General features: G+C 42.5%; 2 protein-coding genes across 9 annotated transcripts in view; both read left to right on the top strand.

The window, feature by feature from the left end:
* Positions 1-17,449, top strand: part of LOC5504736 — a 38,298-nt gene that overhangs the window by 14,787 nt on the left and 6,062 nt on the right. For all 3 annotated transcript variants that reach the window (XM_048721568.1, XM_032373059.2, XM_032373058.2), the window contains 10 exons: positions 541-615; positions 837-929; positions 2,335-2,449; positions 2,880-2,932; positions 3,935-4,044; positions 4,411-4,560; positions 14,653-14,721; positions 15,291-15,416; positions 15,932-16,040; positions 17,150-17,244. In XM_048721568.1, the coding sequence (XP_048577525.1) occupies positions 541-615; positions 837-929; positions 2,335-2,449; positions 2,880-2,932; positions 3,935-4,044; positions 4,411-4,560; positions 14,653-14,721; positions 15,291-15,416; positions 15,932-16,040; positions 17,150-17,244 (995 nt within the window). The remainder of the gene's footprint in view (positions 1-540; positions 616-836; positions 930-2,334; positions 2,450-2,879; positions 2,933-3,934; positions 4,045-4,410; positions 4,561-14,652; positions 14,722-15,290; positions 15,417-15,931; positions 16,041-17,149; positions 17,245-17,449) is intronic.
* LOC5504513 lies at positions 6,888-12,763 on the top strand. 6 transcript variants are annotated; one of them, XR_007306469.1, is made up of 4 exons: positions 6,889-9,576; positions 10,181-10,241; positions 10,879-10,910; positions 12,465-12,763. XR_007306469.1 is itself a non-coding variant. In XM_048721569.1 (3 exons), the coding sequence occupies exons 1-3, from the start codon at positions 9,302-9,304 to the stop codon at positions 12,540-12,542; spliced, it is 414 nt and encodes a 137-aa protein (XP_048577526.1). In that variant the 5' UTR covers positions 6,903-9,301; the 3' UTR covers positions 12,543-12,763. The 6 variants fall into 6 exon arrangements, 1 of the variants encoding a protein (XP_048577526.1); XR_007306466.1 differs by having other exon boundaries at positions 6,908-9,576; positions 10,181-10,324; XR_007306467.1 differs by having other exon boundaries at positions 6,888-9,576; positions 10,181-12,267; positions 12,402-12,763.

Raw genomic sequence — 17,449 nt, forward strand, 5'->3', positions numbered from 1 at the left:
CCATGGCCACCAAGATAAAGTTTAAAGAACAAAAGCATACGGGGTTCACAGTTTAAAAAAATGCAAACAGCACAACTTGAAATATTCCGACATTTTTTTTAGGAAAATGAAGCTCATGTCAATTAGCACGTTTCTCGCATCCTCATTGACTCAACTATCAAGATGGTCACGGTAGCGCGCGTCGTAGCAGATAGTACGTTTCTCTCATCCTCATTGGCTCATTTCACAACTTTCAAGATCGCCACGGTAGCGCCAGAGGTTACAGATAGTTCTTTTCTCGCATCCTCATTGGCTTACTTCTTAAAACTGTCAAGATGGCCATGGTAGCGCGCGTCGTAGCAAATAGCATGTTTCTTGCATCCTCATTGGCTCATTTCACAACTGTCAAGATCGCCACGGTAGCGCCCGTCATAGCAGATAGTACGTTTCCTCATCCTCATTGGCTCTTTTCACAACGGTCAAGATGGCCACGGTAGCGCGCGTCACACTGTAAAAAATAAATCGCCTTAATTAATCAAATGTTCAAATTCTCCTTTTTAGGAATTTCCGTCACTTGTCGTAATGACGCGCTGTACATCAGTCAGGTGGAGGAAGGGCGACTTGCGCATGTGCAAGGTATACACACAAGGTGTCCATATATGGTCACGTCACATTTTGGATGGCAAACTCGCGCGTGCTCCAGCTACTTGCGTAAAAAAACGACTTATTTAGTGCTTACGAATCAGCCAAACATTGAACTCAGTAAGGGATTTTTTTTTCTCTCTCTACTGGCGTTCCCTTCATTCGCTGCGCTATATAGATGCTGACTGCTGTAGTCATTTCATAATGTGTCACAGGCGTACAAGCTGGGGATGAGATTCTCGCTGTCAATGACGTCAATGCGGAAGACGTGGAAAACCCCATCGATGACTTACAGGCCGCACTTCAGGGTACGTACAGGATGTGTCGAATTACTTCCGTTGCATGCTTGAACCGGATGTGTTGAATTACTTCTGTTGCTCGCTTGAACCGGATGTGTTGAATTACTTCTGTTGCTCGCTTTAACCGGATATGTCGATTACTTTCCGCTGTTTGCTTGACCCGGATGTGTCGAATTACTTCCGTTGCTCGCTTGAACCGGATGTGTCGCATTAGTTCTGTTGCTCGCTTGAACCGGATATGTCGAATTAGTTCCGTTGCTCGCAGAACCGGGTGTTTCGAATTACTTCCGTTGCTCGCTTAACCCGCATATGCCGAATTACTTCCGTTGCTCGCTGAACCTGGATGTTTTGAATTACTTCCGCTTAACTTATCTTCATGGTCCTGCAATTATTTGCGAACTGTTAGTTTAGGTAATTTCATTGAAATACTTTTGCTATTCAGATTTTTTCTAACTTAGCATAATTAATTTCATGTTTAAAAGATTCCTAAAATGTAAAAAAAAAAATATTGGGGTCACCTAGCTTGTTTACGCTTCAACAGGCTGTTAACTAGCTTATTATTTCTGATGTTTAAACGAGTAAAATTTAAGGGTTACATACAGTATGTAAAACATATGTAACCCTTTCACTTAGTTCATTTCAGATTGCCTATTTGGTAAAGTATGTAAACTATCAGACCAATTTCATCATTCAGTGATATAAATAGCAATTTTGAAACTCTTTTCGATAAAATATTTGATGTTCTACTTTACAACTTTTTTTTCTTCTTTCGGAATTTTTTTTTCGGAATTGTTATTAACAGTTATCTTTAAAAAAAATAGGGGGTTATCGACCTTGTTTTCTGCAATAAAGCGAAATACATTAACACGCGCACCTTTTCCATAGTTTTCTTAGCAAAGCTGTACAAGCGTGCGCACTAAACAGTAGTATTTTTAGACAAATTGAGCGCACGTTTCATATCAATCAATGGCTGTCGTTTTTCTAAATGGTGTAAAAAAGCCTGGGGCGAGTGCGCGGGAGACCTGCGATATTTCAAAACGTTAAAGACTAGGCTCCACTTCCAAGACGGTTGCCAGCAAAATTGTAGGAAACACGAATTCCTGCAAGTTTACGTGGAAATTCTCGACTTAAAAAGCTCTAGAGCGATAAAAAAAGCGAAAGAATGACTGAAGCGGACTCCCAAATATGGTATGTAATGCCTAATAAGGAAATGGCCGAGCAAGCTAGAAAAACGACAGTTTTTAAAACAAGATTGACTGATATGATGAGCAGAAAGAATGCGCGGTGCAAAACAAGGGAATTACCCTAAGCAGGATCAAGACTTCTGAATAAAGTTAAACTATAGGTGGTAAGCAGTATCTAATTGTTTAAGCTGTTGTGTTTGCATCACGTGATTTATGTTTGTTGTACCCAGACCCCTGTATCACCCTAAAGTTACGCTCGCCTCGTGAGGAGCCCCCGGTCAGCAGCAAGGTGACATCGGACGCCATCATTTCTAGTCTCGTGCTCCCCGCGCCACCCAAGATAAGGTATGTAGTTATACACACGCCATCATCGCTAGCTAGAGTAGGGTACTTTAGCTAACAAGTATGTCTTCTTGATTGAGTAGGGTACTTTAGCTAACACGTATGTCTTCTTGATTGAGTGGGGTACTTTAGCTAACAAGTGTGTCTTCTTGATTGGGTAGGGTACTTTAGCTAACAAGTGTGTCTTCTTGATTGAGTAGGGTACTTTAGCTAACAAATGTGTCTTATTGATTAAGTAGGGTACTTTAGCTAACAAGTGTGTCTTATTGATAAAGTAGAGTATTTCAGCTAACAAGTGTGTCTTCTTGATTGAGTAGGGTACTTTAGCTAACAAGTGTGTCTTATTGATTAAGTAGGGTACTTTAGCTAACAAGTGTGTCTTATTGATTGAGTAGGGTACTTTAGCTAACAAGTGTGTCTTATTGATTGACAGTCATGACCTCGATCAACAAGATCTCAGTGAGCTGATTGTACCTCCGCCCATGCGTAAGTACCAGAATTATGTTTTCTAAGAAACGGTGTACTGGACGTGACTTTGGGTACCCTTAAAATGATAGAATATTCCCACGATAGATGGATAAGTACGCACCGCCCACTTTCTTTCATCTTCGCTTTTTACGATAAGGAGATGTCACTCTCTTTGTAATTGCCGCTGAGGGTCGATTTGAACTCGCGTGACGAGAGGACAGAGCGTCTGAAAATCAGAAGGAGGGACCACTTCATTCGCTTTCATTCTGCACATCTATCTCTTCTCTTCCTTCTTGTTTATTTATGTAAACACGTAGCCAAGATTTGCTGAGGGGGAGGGGGAGTAGACGCGCACAAAAGAAATGAAAAGTATTTTATGATCCTTCAATAAGAAATGGCCCACATTTTTGAAGCTATAGGTAGGGACGCTGTTATGCGAACTGCCACAACGGCATCACCCACGCTTTATTAAGCATTCATTATACAAGACTGTGACCCTATCTGCAAGAAAAACATTACAGTTTTTGCTGTTCAATAACGGGAAAGAAGCATTCATTTGTGCCAAACGTTGTATCGTTAACGTGCATTATACGTTCATCAACATCGCACGAAACATCCTTAGCGTGACTCGACTTTCAATAACAATGATTGAATATGCGCGAACATTCAAAAGCATCAACGGACAATCAATAACGCAATTGGGCATTCATTCGGGATGGAATGAAAATTCTTTTGCATGCAATCAAAAATTCAATTACGCGTTTGGACAATCAGTAGCGTTTATTGACAATCAGTTATAAAAAATAGAAAATTCATTAGTGCTATTAACATAAACAAAGACAATCAGCAGCGAGGTAGAAAATTATAAAGCCTTATAAGCACCTCCTCCTAGGAGGTGTATATTGCATTTTATCCCGAGTTTCCCAACCAATCAAATCGCTTGGTTCCTGCGAGGTTCCCGAGTTTTATATAGTAAATCAGCATATATCATGACATTTGTCTTGTCGGGCTTTTTTTCAGTTGATTTCGATGACGGAGATGCGAGCAGCGTGCTGAGTACAGATTCCTTTACCACAAGCCATACCAACAATACACACAATAGTACCACGACAGTCGACGAGTTACTGCAGGTATGTTGGTCAGCTGTATTACTAGGAAGTGTTGAGGTTGTAAGGTTGGAAACGGCGATTGGCAAATGGCTGTCCTAACCGATTTTGGCTGTTTTTTAGTTTAATAACCATCCTTATTGTTCGGCCAGTATTTCATATTAAGCCCTCGCCAAGAGCCTGGGTATGATAGATTATATCCCAGTGATAAATTTTTACGCTCGCTCATTGGTCAATACGGGCCACGTGCACATTTTTACAGGACAAATGCTTCGATTTTCGGCCAACTGTTTATTTTCGTACCATTTCTCATCCTTGGACATTATCCGCCGATGTCCCAGCCGCGAGAAGCGGTTTATTTACTAATTAATTTGTTTTTGTTTTATTAAGCAAGCAGAGCAAGTCACAATATTCTGTCGACAACAGCTGGAGATCCAGGATGAAGATCAAGGAACCAAGCCTGCTGTCCATTTCACGCCTGCGCAGAAACTACGTAAAGTGATTTACGAGCTGGCCGAGACCGAGAGGTCTTACGTCAAGGTATGATGATGGATAATCATGGGGATGATAATGATTATGAAGGTGATGATGATGGTGATCATGAAGGTGATGATGATTGTGATGGTGATGGTGATGGTGATGGTGATAATGGATCACACGATGTTTCTTGTAAAGACGACACGATTGAGACGACACGATCGTCACAATCGTTGATTTCGTCATCGTGTCGATCGTCACGATGTCAACGATCATCGTCAACATCGTCACGATCGTTACATTAACGATTACAAGACTGTTGAGATTGTTCGTTTCGTCTCGATCGCTTCAGATACGATCCGGATACGACACGTTGGGAGATTGGTATTTGGGATCCACCATCTAGCCAAAATTTTGCCAAGACTCGGAATCACTTTCGAACGCACGGTTTTGGCGATATCAAAGTTATGCTATCTGCTACTCGTGGTTTTGCTAAAGTATTTCAGCGTTTGTACTTGAAAGAAAGGCTGGAGGCATGGTAAAATGAAATTTATGTTTAGTGTGCAATCTTGTTATTGCCGTTAGGCATGAAAGAGTCTGTCATAGAGCACTCTGACGGTTTGGATACTTGATTTAATGGATATATTCACGTTTACACACGTTTTTCATGTTTCAATAACTTTTAATATCACATTTATATGTTCTAAAAGTACATCAACAACAAAATAGAAACCTGAAGACATACAAATATTCCTTAAATTACATTCCCATTGATTTTAAAATTTTAGCTGCCATTATCTGCAGTATATTGCTACGTAGCCTGATATTGACTTGATTTTGATTTTCACCCCCGAATAACCCCCCTAACAAGTCTACTTTAAGATATGGGTGATCCCCAACCCTCTGTAAAATTCCTTCTGTTGCGGCCTCAACTAATTCTGATTTTGACATGTACTTCTTGAAGGAAGTATTAAGCCTCTGGTAGCCACTTTTACACCATAATTAGGTTATGGTGTAAAAGTGGGTTATAATGTATCGTTATGATGTTAGGTGATCGTAAGGTGTTGGTTTGTGGGTAGGTAGGGTGGGTCATAGGGTGTGGTCGTTTGTAGTTGGGTTTTGTGCTGTGGGGTAAATGTTTGTATGGTGGGGGAGGGGGCTGTATGTAGGTGTTTGTAGGGGGGGGGGAAATTGGTTGTGGGGTAGTGTCTGGTGTAGGGTGTGGCTGGTTGGTGTGTTGTTGGTTGGTTGATATAGTCGTGGAATGCTATGGTGTGTATGTAGTAGGCTATGTGTGGAGGGATAGATGTGTGTGTGGTGGGAGGGGGGTTGGGCTGTATGTAGGGTGTGGTGTTGGAGGGAGCGCTGGTTGTAGGACTAGAGGCTGCTGTAGGGTGTGGTTGGTTTGGTGTGTTGTAGGGTGAGTAGTGTTGTGGCCATGGGGGGGGGGAGGGGTGTGTGGTTTTGGTGTTGGCGGGGGTCTGGCTTGTGTAGGGTGTGTTAGGTGTGTATATTCCAGGCGAGAGTGTAGGAAAGTGTGAGGGGGGGTTGGAGGAAGTGTATGTGTAGGTGTGTGGGGCATAGGTGGGTGCTGGTGTTGTGTTGGGGCTTGGAATAACCGTGGTGGGTTATATGATGGCGTGGTATGGGTAAAGTGGGTATAGGGCTGTTTGTAGAGTGAGGGATGAGGGGTGCTTGTAGTGGGGTAGGTGGGTGGTTGGGTGCGGGTGATGTGAGTAGGGGGGTACTTGGGTGGTTAGCTAGGTATGAGGGGGGGAGAGAAAGGGGGTTGTGACATGTATAGAGCTTGGTAGTAGTAGTGTGTAGGTATGTTGTGTGGTAAGGATAGAATAAGATTTAATTTGTGAGAGGGATGTGGGTATGTATGTGTATGTACTATGTGTAGGAGGGAAGGTGGTTGTAGGTGGGGTGTTTGTGTGTGTTTTGGGCGTGTGGTGTTGGGGGAGTGGGATGGTGTGGGGGTCCGTATGCCTAGGGGTGGTGGTAGTGGCATGTTGGGGTGGAGTTGAGGTGTGTAGGTGGGGTTAGGGGTGTGGGGTAAAGGGGTGGAGTGTGCTAGTGGTATGAGGTGGGTATGGGAGGGTGTGGGTAGTAGGGCGCGTTTAGTGGTAGGTGTGGGGAGGAGGGCTGGGCGGTGAGGTGTAGTGGGAGGAGGTGCAGTGTGGTGCGGTGGGGGTGTGGGTAGTGGAGGGTTTGGGGGGTGAGGTGTGTTAGTGTGGCTAGGTGTGGGAGTAGGTGGGCAGTGTGGCGGTGTGGTGGAGGGGGTCGGGGAGCTCGGGGGGAACTGTAGTGTATTATGAGGTTGGTGGCTAGGGCTGGGTGGGGGGGAGATAGATAGTAGGGCATCGAGTTGCGTAGGGGAGAGGTCGTCAAGAGAATTATGGTTAGGAGATGTTGTGTGAGGGGGTGAGGCATGTTGGAGTAAAACATCATCTTCAATGTAGGAAGGGTCTGTATGATAAGGGGTGTTGGGTGTTGAGGTGTTAGAGTAGAGTGTGGGCGTGTGGGTGGATTGGGTTGTGGCAGTAGTGGTTAACACGTGTGGGCGTACAATAGGTGCTGTTGTGCCATAGCGACGGCGGGTGGAGGCTGTGGAGAGATTATAATGATGAGTGTTAGCAGTGTGGGAGGGAGGGGGGTTGTGTGTTGTTATCAGAGGAAAAGTGGAAAGGAGGTGAGGTGTGGGAGGGGGTACGTCTTGGGATCACAGATTGTGGTACAGCACTTTCCCCGTATGGTACATAACTTTTTGGTTTGGATCGGGTATTCGTACCAAGACGTAGGGGCCTAAAGTGGCGTGGTAGTGAGGTGGGTGTGATCATATGGTATGGTGATGTTGGAGGGTGATGGTGAAGGATGGCTAATAAGGTAATGTAGAGTGGAGATGGTAGTAATGTAATTAAGGTGAAAAGGTGGATAGTTTAGTCTAGTAGGTGGTGGAGGGTGGTGAAAAGATAAAGTGGGACTATAGAATAGGTTGTGGTAGTGTGGTGGGTAGGTGAAAAAGAAAAATAATAATAATAATAATATTGTGTGGTAGAGAGATGGCTAATGGCTGTGTTGGTGGGGAAAAAATTGGTACGGTGTATAGGTAAGAGTGGTGGTGAGGGGGATGTGGAGTAGATAAGGCTTATAATTTAGCGTGATGGGTCTGTGTGTGTTAAAATGGTAGTGGTGCGGAGGTCGATTTCGAATTTGTAAGGTTATGGTTTAAATGTGGGTGATAATATATCGTTATGAGAGTGAGTGAGTGTGGTATTGTAGTATATAGGAAGGCGGTGATAGAAGATGAAGATGGTGATAGGTTGAGATAAGTAGGTGGAGAGGTGGTTGTGTAGCGAATGGTGAAACTTAGTTTATGTTTGTGAAGTTGCAGTGTGAAGGAAGGGGAAGGGGTGATAGGGTTATCAGGTTATGTTCGGGTGGTTAAGATTATGGATTATGAGACGACGAGTTAAGGTTGTTATAAGAGATGGGGTTGATAATAAAACGACATGAGAGTTATGAATAAAGGGTTTTTTTTGTTGAGTGGAGAAGGTAGTTAGTAAATATGGTATTATGTGGAGATTGAAACAGTTAAAATCGGTAGCTTGTAGCTCCGAACGTCAAAAGCAAAGGTCCACCGATCGTGGAGATATTAAGAGATATTACGACCCACCGATGGAGCTATGGGTACCTAGAAGTTTCAAAAGTCTCGCTAAAATTTAGCAAAATCTTGGAATCTCGGTGCTTTTTACGCAAGTCCAAAAGTCCCGTTTTTCTGAAAATTGCGTGCTCTGTCTCAGATTCAAATTTTTTTTTAAAAAGTCTAGGGCTCGGATTCTGAAACACGGGTCTTGGCGCCTCGGCAAGTCTCGGAATTACCTATCGCTACCGTTTTTGAAGTGGCGTTTAGCGCGCCGGAAATGGGAACACGAAACACGTTTATCGCCGGCGTTGCGTAGACGCTACGAGAGTATTTGTTAGGCTTAATAAATTGAGGAGACTATCCAAAAATGTTTTTCATGCCTTGAAAGACATTCAGAAAATTCTGAAACCCGCACCCTTTTTGAAAAACCGTACACCTTCAGAAACTGAACAAAACAACTACCCGCGACTAATGACCGCCGGTCGCCAGCTCACTATTTCCGTTACAGGCACTGGAGAGGCTGAACCACAAAGCGTCTCGAGAAAGAGTCAGAAAATTCGGAAATCCGCGACCCGCGACTTGTTCAACAAAGTGACCGCACGCGCAGGTAGTCTGGTATTTTATCGGTCGCTACCACGCCCATATAAATCTAGCTTTTTTAATATCCGATGTGAATTAATTTATCTCGTCAGGTAAAAAAAAACATATAATCAGAAAAAAGTATCGTTATCCGAACTGCCTCAAACCTAAAATGCATAAAAAAAAACTGGTTTAACAAATAATCACAAACCAACTCACCATAAAAAGCCATCAACGTGACGCAGTTTAGTTTCTTGATGACCATTTCTGTGTTGCACTTCTTGCAACGTGCCGGGTTTTCCAATAAGGAATGGTCTTGCAGCCATGTAATTAGTGTTTCAGTTGGCCCGAACGCAAATCTAGTGATTGTCTTTAAGTCCATTTCAAGGGTGGATCTTCACAACAAATCAATGGAACGATCTGAAACACGATGTCGGTCTCACGCAGAGATCTCGCATGACTTCCGATTTATCACTTAATGATTGACCAATTTTGTACCACGTGATGTCGAGTCCCCCGTGCCTGTTACTCTTCTCACCTCATACTTAGTGTGGAAGAGTCGACTCTGCGAGAAACATGTCTCAAAAGAAAGGAAAGTTCCGCGTTTTTTTAGACGGGGATGACTCATCGGATGATAATATAGCGAATAAGGCTATAGAGAGAAAGTATACGAAGACTTTTGTAATCATGAGCGGCCCTAATCGGCCGATGCGAGTGCCGCACAGCTTGGAGCCGTTGACTCTGACAAACAGAGTGGCGGAGGTTACTTTTTGCCGGTCGTGGAACAAAGTTCAAGTGTACGGAGTATTGTGCTCTAATCTACCTGCACTCTCGACTAGACACGCAGCCAGGTAAGCTCTAACTATGATGTGCCATGTTGAAATACGTTTTTGAGCACAACTATAGGGCTATAGAGCATTTCTCACACTTTCACGGGTGTCAGAGCTCACATTCCAACATCACATCAAAGAGCCCTGTTGTTAAGTTTGCCGGGTTGAAAGTATGAAACTTATACTTACATTTAAACTACCTGGGATATATTCAAGTATACAAGGTAGGTTATGACTACCGAATCTATATCGAAGAATGTGTGCGATAAAGTTTTACCCACTAAACAGACTAAAATAAAACAAATATCCCAATATGTACACTCGTTTTCAGTGCTCGTGTACCCTCTGTTTTTCGTTTCTGAGTCGCAACTGGTTTTTGGTGGACGTCAATCAAACGAGAACCGGGGGCTGTTCTGTCGCCAGTTCTAGTAGCATGTTTCAAAAAGCTGTTCATTTTAAAGTTTTTGTTATTGATTGTAAGCTCTCTATGTTAGAGAATTGAGCATGTTCAAAGATGTTTTTTTTAAAATATTATCGGCGATGGGTGCATAGCCAGGCAATATTTCAATATGTAATGAAATTTGCCAATACAGATATACACAGATATGCTTTCCCATAATTGTAGCCTTAGATGGTTCAGGAGCCAAGACAGGGGGTCCAAAATGGAAAAGGTTGCGTGTGGAATGGTAAGTAGTGAGCAAATTGCAGCAGCCTACCCTAGGGCCGAAACAGAAGGTCTATCTCTGGTTGGAGCCAGAAGGGCAAGAAGGTGAATATTATTATTGTTTGTTGTAAGATTTGTGTGATTCCAGAAATGATTCAGCCCCCTCCCATCTACCGCCTGTAATTTTATCAAAAATCCAAAAAATAGGTAACAAATAGAATGGAATTTGACCCACCCTCTTTCCAAAAGAGACAAACAGTATTTTAGGCATCATACTAAAATACTTATCCTTATCCTTATTTTTCTGGGAGGTCCTTTGATTTTTATCAGAGCTTCGCAGGACATCCAAATATACTAAACTATCATCAGTTAGACCTATAAGTTGAAAATGCTCAATTGTCATAAAGATATCTGCTATTTCTTTTTTCTGCTCTAATTTTATTGATATATCTTAATACATAAAGTTGCTTTGTCCCATACTCCCCAGTTTATCCTAAAATGTTAAAAAAATGAATTGCAGGAGTTGTGTCCAATATTTGTGTCAGGGGTCATTTCATTTTTCCTGTCTAACATTTAAAAAACATAACTGCCTGTTACAAAGGCTATTTGTACAACAGTCACATGTTTAAATTAACCACACTTTCATTTCTTTTTTTAAGGTAGCATGCAAAGTTAAAAAAAAATGACTAAGGTGAGTACAGTTTGTACTTAACGAGCCCATTTAGTATCCAAAAGCAATTAGAGCTGGGATGACCGACCAGACAGAAAAGGTGCAAGTGTCGTGTGCCTGGACTTGAGGGTGTTGTTGCCAGGAGTGACATTTACCTGACAGGGAAGGTACAAGTGTCGTGTGCCTGGACTGAAGGGTTGTTTTTTTGCCAGGAGTGACATTTACCTGACAGGGAAGGTACAAGCGTCGTGTGCCTGGACTTGAGGGTGTTGTTGCCAGGAGTGACATTTACCTGACAGGGAAGGTACAAGCGTAGTGTGCCTGGACTTGAGGGTGTTGTTGCCAGGAGTGACATTTACCTGACAGGGAAGGTACAAGCGTAGTGTGCCTGGACTGAAGGGTGTTGTTGCCAGGAGTGACATTGACCTGACAGGGAAGGTACAAGCGTCGTGTGCCTGGACTTGAGGGTGTTGTTGCCAGAAGTGACATTTACCTGACAGGGAAGGTACAAGCGTCATGTGCCTGGACTTGAGGGTGTTGTTGGCAGGAGTGACATTTACCTGACAGGGAAGGTACAAGCGTCGTGTGCCTGGACTGAAGGGTTTTTTTTTGCCAGGAGTGACATTTACCTGACAGGGAAGGTACAAGTGTCGTGTGCCTGGACTTGAGGGTGTTGTTGCCAGGAGTGACATTTACCTGACAGGGAAGGTACAAGCGTCGTGTGCCTGGACTTGAGGGTGTTGTTGCCAGGAGTGACATTTACCTGACAGGGAAGGTACAAGCGTCGTGTGCATGGACTGAAGGGTGTTGTTGCCACGAGTGACATTTACCTGGCAGGGAAGGTACAAGCGTCGTGTGCCTGGACTTGAGGGTGTTGTTGCCAGGAGTGACATTAACCTGACAGGGAAGGTACAAGCGTCGTGTGCCTGGACTTGAGGGTGTTGTTGCCAGGAGTGACATTTACCTGACAGGGAAGGTACAAGTGTCGTGTGCCTGGACTTGAGGGTGTTGTTGCCAGGAGTGACATTTACCTGACAGGGAAGGTACAAGTGTCGTGTGCCTGAACTTGAGGGTGTTGTTGCCAGGAGTGACATTTACCTGACAGGGAAGGTACAAGCGTCGTGTGCCTGGACTGAAGGGTGTTGTTGCCACAAGTGACATTTACCTGACAGGGAAGGTACAAGCGTCGTGTGCCTGGACTTGAGGGTGTTGTTGCCAGGAGTGACATTAACCTGACAGGGAAGGTACAAGTGTCGTGTGCCTGGACTTCAGGGTGTTGTTGCCAGGAGTGACATTTACCTGACAGGGAAGGTACAAGTGTCGTGTGCCTGGACTGAAGGGTGTTGTTGCCAGGAGTGACATTTACCTGACAGGGAAGGTACAAGTGTCGTGTGCCTGGACTTGAGGGTGTTGTTGCCAGGAGTGACATTTACCTGACAGGGAAGGTACAAGTGTCGTGTGCCTGGACTGAAGGGTGTTGTTGCCAGGAGTGACATTTACCTGACAGGGAAGGTACAAGTGTCGAGTGTGTGTATGAAAGTGAAATGGTACTCGCATTTGTTTTGTTTTTTTTAGATTGGCATGTCCGGGTCGACAAAGAATGACGAGAAAGGAAAGCCAGAAAATGAAATAAACATAAAAAAGAATATGTAAAATCAAGAGAGGAATTCTTTGTTATCCCCTGGAAATACGTCGAAAGTGTTACAGTTAAATTGAAAATATTTGTTTTTTTTGTTGTTGTTTATTTTTCTGCATCCTAATTATTATGTAAATTGTTTGATTTCTAATAAATCTTGTTATTTATATGCGAAAATTGTATTTTGTAAATTAACAGATTAAGTGTGAAAATAAATGGATAACTTATGCTATCAAAACTGTTATATTATTTTGTTGAAAAGCGACGAGTAGACTGCTCTGTTAATAAGAAGAATCGCTATATGAAGTAACCACGTTTCCCTTTTTCAGCAACCTTCCTTTTGTTAGACAAACTGCTGGTGTAAGTAATCAAAGTACTCTGTGGTGGACTCTTTCATGCTAAATTAGATTTGTAATGACAAGTGACATGACCAGAGACATTTCGCTAGATTGTACAAAAATGAGCAGATTCATAAAGCAATATATTTATTAGTTTTTTTCCTTTCGAAGGTTAAAAAATCAGAAGAAAAACTCCAGCCTATTTTCAAATTTCTGTTCCATAATTTTCCATATAGCGCAGGCGCGTTCCTAGGATTGGTCGAGGGGGGTTACGCAGTCATAGGTATCATATGGAAAAAGCATAGTATTTAAAGATTCCTTAATAAGAAATGACCAACGTTTTGGCCGCCAAGGAGGGGTTCGCTCGCACCCTGGGCACCCCCCTGTGTACGTGCCTGTAACGTAACTTTGGTTTGAAAAATAGCGCACGTCCGAGGCAAAACAAACAGCGGAATGCTTCCTCATCTTCAACATTTATTCTTATGAATCTAATACCTTTTTTTTTGCTAATGCCAAATTTCTCCAATTATAACTTATATAATCTATATTTATTTATATTCAATTTGATTTTCGAATGGGAGCTCGGAAACTCTAGCGAAAATTCCCGATTGCCAAAATTCGGAAAGGAGTATCGTGTCAATAGAAACCATCGTCTCAATCGAATTTTTAAGTCGAAAAATTATCGTGTAGATAGTGACGATGTTGACGATGATCGTTGACATCGTGACGATCGACACGATGACGAAATCAACGATCGTGACGATCGTGTCGTCTCAATCGTGTCGTCTTTACAAGAAACATCGTGTGATCCGTGATAATGATGGTGAAGGTGATGATGATGGTGATGGTGAAGGTGACGGTGACGGTGATGGTGATGGTGATGGTGATGGTGATGGTGATGGTGATGGTGATGGTGATGGTGATGATGATGATGATGATGATGATGATGATGATGATTATGATGATGATAATGATGGTAGGAATGATGATTGTGATGGTGATGGTGATAATAACGGTAGTGATGATGATGGTAATAATGATGGTGATGGTGAGAATGTTAATAGTGATGATGATGGAAGTGATGGTGGTGATGGTGATGATGATGGTAATGGTGATAATGACGGTGATGGTGATGATGATGGTAGTGATGATGATGGTAATCAGGATAGTGATGGTGATGGTGATGATGATGATGATGATGGAGATGATGATGGTAGTGATGGTGATGGTGATGGTGATGGCGATGGTGATGATGATGATGATGATGGAGATGATGATGGTAGTGATGGTGAAGGTGATGGTGATGGCGATGGTGATGATGATGACGATGATGATGGTAGTGATGGTGAAGGTGATGAAGATGGTAATAGCGATGGTGATGACGATGATGATGGAGATGATGATGGTAGTGATGGTGGTGGTGGTGATGGTAGAGGTGATGATTATGATGGTGGTGATGGTGATAATGATGGTGATTAGGATGGTGATGATGGTGATGTTAGTGATGGTGATTATGATAGTGATGGTGGCGGTGGTGGTTATGATTATGATGGTGATGATGATGGTAGTGATGATGATGGTGATCGCGATAGTGATGGTGATCGTGATGGTGATGATGGTGGTGGTTATGGTGATGATGATGATGTTGGTGATGGTGATAATGATGATGATGATGTTGGTGATGGTGATGGTGGAGATGTTTTGATGATATTAGTAATTATGCTGTTGCTGGTTAGGTCATTATTTTTTTGTGATGATGATTTGGTGGTTTTATGATCATGTTTTGCAGGATTTAAAGCTGTTGTTGAATCGATTCCTCGATCCGCTAAAAGACGAGAACTTTATGTCTCAAGCAGAGGTTAGTGAACGATTGACATGGTATTCCGGAATGAGCGTTGCCTACTTTATACTGTCTTAATGAAACGAGCATAATAATCTTATACTGGAGTAATGTAGTTGCTACATCAAGGTCAGGCGAGTATTTTGACTTGCGTTGCAATTTACAAGAAAATTACGAATGCAACTTTCCCCTTTTGCAGCTTTTTTTTCTTTTTCTTTTTGAAGTGGTTTCTACTTTTCGCGACATTGCGAGAAAACTTGCCTTGTGTAAAATGTTTCTACAACCTGCATTTTGCTTTAACCGTCCTTCTTTTTATTGCAAGGTGCAGGAAAAATGTTGTGTAACATGGCTTTTAAGAAGGCTAATGACGCCGGCATTTTATGCTCCCGCTCAATGCCGGGTCACACAAAGCATCCATTTCCATCGGCTAATTCAAGCGAGAAACTAAGATATTTTCCATAAAATATCGTCAATAACGTATCAGACGTAGATTGATATTTTGTTGGTTTCCTGTAAATTTATCGTTGTATTTTTATTAATAAACAATAACAAAAGAGTTATCGATATTATTGAACTTTCTGTTGCAGGTTAAAGCCTTAGTCGGAACCGTGGATGAGATCCTGGATTTCCAGATCACTTTTCTGTCGGAAATGGAGCGCCTACTTAGCTCAGAGACAGGCTTTGATGCTTTTGACACGATTCCTCAATTCCAGGTAAAAGTTTCTATTACATTCCATTCTTTTTACTCATTTTTAGTCTTGTCTATTGCAATGGTACGGCTAGCTGAATAAAATAGTACATATTCGCCAATACAATGTCTTCAATAATTTCAGGCGAGTACACTTGGGGGGTAGGTCGCAGGCTGCGCATCTCCCTGCCCTGCCCATGGCTACTAAAAAGTGGTTCATTTCCTATAGGCCGTTCCAGCTATAAGTTTGCGCGCGCATATCCATAGAAACCTCAACTACCAGAATGCAGCGCGGGCTTTTTTAAATTACATCAAACGAAGCGCGCGCTGCATGCCGGTAGTTAAGGTAGGTTCCCATGGTGAGTGCGCGCGCATGCTTATAGCTGGAATGGCCAATTGATCATCGTCAAATACTATCCTTTTTCAATATGGTACCCCCTTCCACCTCCCTCTCTCTCAGCCAATCATGTTCACGCACCTGTATGCAGGCGCGTTAAAAATGATTTTTCAAGTTGTCAATGGTTTTTTTTTTACTTACAGAATGTGATCTACACGATTGGCGAGACGTTCCTTCAATACACGGAGCACTTCAAGTTGTACAGCGCGTTCTGCTCGAGTCACTCGCGAGTTGTGGAGCTACTTGGACCAGGTACGCTCTCGTTATTACTGCGGGTTTCAACAGTCTGCGAGCTTTTTCCGACCATTTTCAACAGCTAAATCGCCTTTTGGCTTCCCTCACTCAAATTTCTTGAAGCGTTTTCGTTGGCACTGAAATGGTTTCTAATCACGCCAACCGCTTTGTAAGCAGCCCAATAAAAATCACCAGCTTGCACATTCAAAATTATATAGTTTGAATAAAGTAAGCGAGAAAGCGTTAAGCATAGTTGGAAATAATTTATGAGAACTCGCTGAAATTAGAAAATCACAGTTAACTCGGATAAAACCGCTGATCCTAAGAATTTGTCAACGTTTTTACTGGCGGCACACATTGGCGGGAGCCAAAAATGTGTCCTCCAATACATAGCCGTAGCAGGCCTCGAAGGGGGGGGGGGGGGGGGGGGCACCATACAGAAACATAAAGAAATACCGGGGTAACAGCCACGCCCTTACTTGTCATTTTCTTAATAATTTTTTTTTCATCTTTGGGGGGGGGGGGTACGTGCCCCCAGTGCCCCCCCTTAAGGCCCTGTAGTACCTTGTACACGTAACAAATGTAGTGTTTCTTGTACCTCAAAGAAGCCGAAGTTTTTAGATCATAATGATAGCCAACAATTTGTTGGCTATGGTAGAAATAAGGTACAACGCTTATACTTTTACTTTTTAGACTTTTTACAAATTTGAGCGCGAAGCACTCTAGCATTTTTTTTATACTTTTACTTTTTAGACTTTTTTAAAAATTTGAGCGCGAAGCACTCTAGCATTTTTTTTATACTTTTACTTTTTAGACTTTTTTAAAAATTTGAGCGCGAAGCACTCTAGCATTTTTTTTATACTTTTACTTTTTAGACTTTTTTAAAAATTTGAGCGCGAAGCACTCTAGCATTTTTTTTATACTTTTACTTTTTAGACTTTTTTAAAAATTTGAGCGCGAAGCACTCTAGCATTTTTTTTATACTTTTACTTTTTAGACTTTTTTAAAAATTTGAGCGCGAAGCACTCTAGCATTTTTGGGCATAGTGTGTGCTATTACACGCTCAGTTGTGTTTCTGTGAATTTCTTAGAGAGTATTTTCGTTTGTTTTTCTACTTCATTATTCAGGTAAAAACGAGGCTTTGCGGAACTTTCTCGATGCTCGGAATCCTAAGAATCAGCACTCGGGAACCCTGGAGTCGTACTTCATCAAGCCCATCCAGGTAGAGACTGCACGGGAGAATTACTGCGGTTTTAAATATCCTGCGAATTCTCGCCAACGATTTCTAATAGCTAAACCAGCTGAATCACCTTGCTTCCGTCATTCAAAACTCTTGAAGCTTTTTCATTGGCCAGCACTGAAATGGTTTCCAATCACGCCACCTCTCGCGGAAAGCGCTGACCAATCAAAAATCACCAAATGTAATT

This window comes from Nematostella vectensis, chromosome 14 (assembly GCF_932526225.1).
Source record: "Nematostella vectensis chromosome 14, jaNemVect1.1, whole genome shotgun sequence".
In the NCBI taxonomy this organism is placed as follows: Eukaryota; Metazoa; Cnidaria; class Anthozoa; order Actiniaria; family Edwardsiidae; genus Nematostella; species Nematostella vectensis.

What these genes read in the sequence shown, in the direction of transcription:
- LOC5504513 (XM_048721569.1), top strand. Translation starts at nt 9,302, where the DNA reads ATGTCTCAAAAGAAAGGAAAGTTCCGCGTTTTTTTAGACGGGGATGAC. An exon ending in TCGACTAGACACGCAGCCAG is followed by an intron (nt 9,577 to 10,180) that starts GTAAGCTCTAAC and finishes CCATAATTGTAG; the next exon opens with CCTTAGATGGTTCAGGAGCC. An exon ending in AAAAGGTTGCGTGTGGAATG is followed by an intron (nt 10,242 to 12,464) that starts GTAAGTAGTGAG and finishes TGTTTTTTTTAG; the next exon opens with ATTGGCATGTCCGGGTCGAC.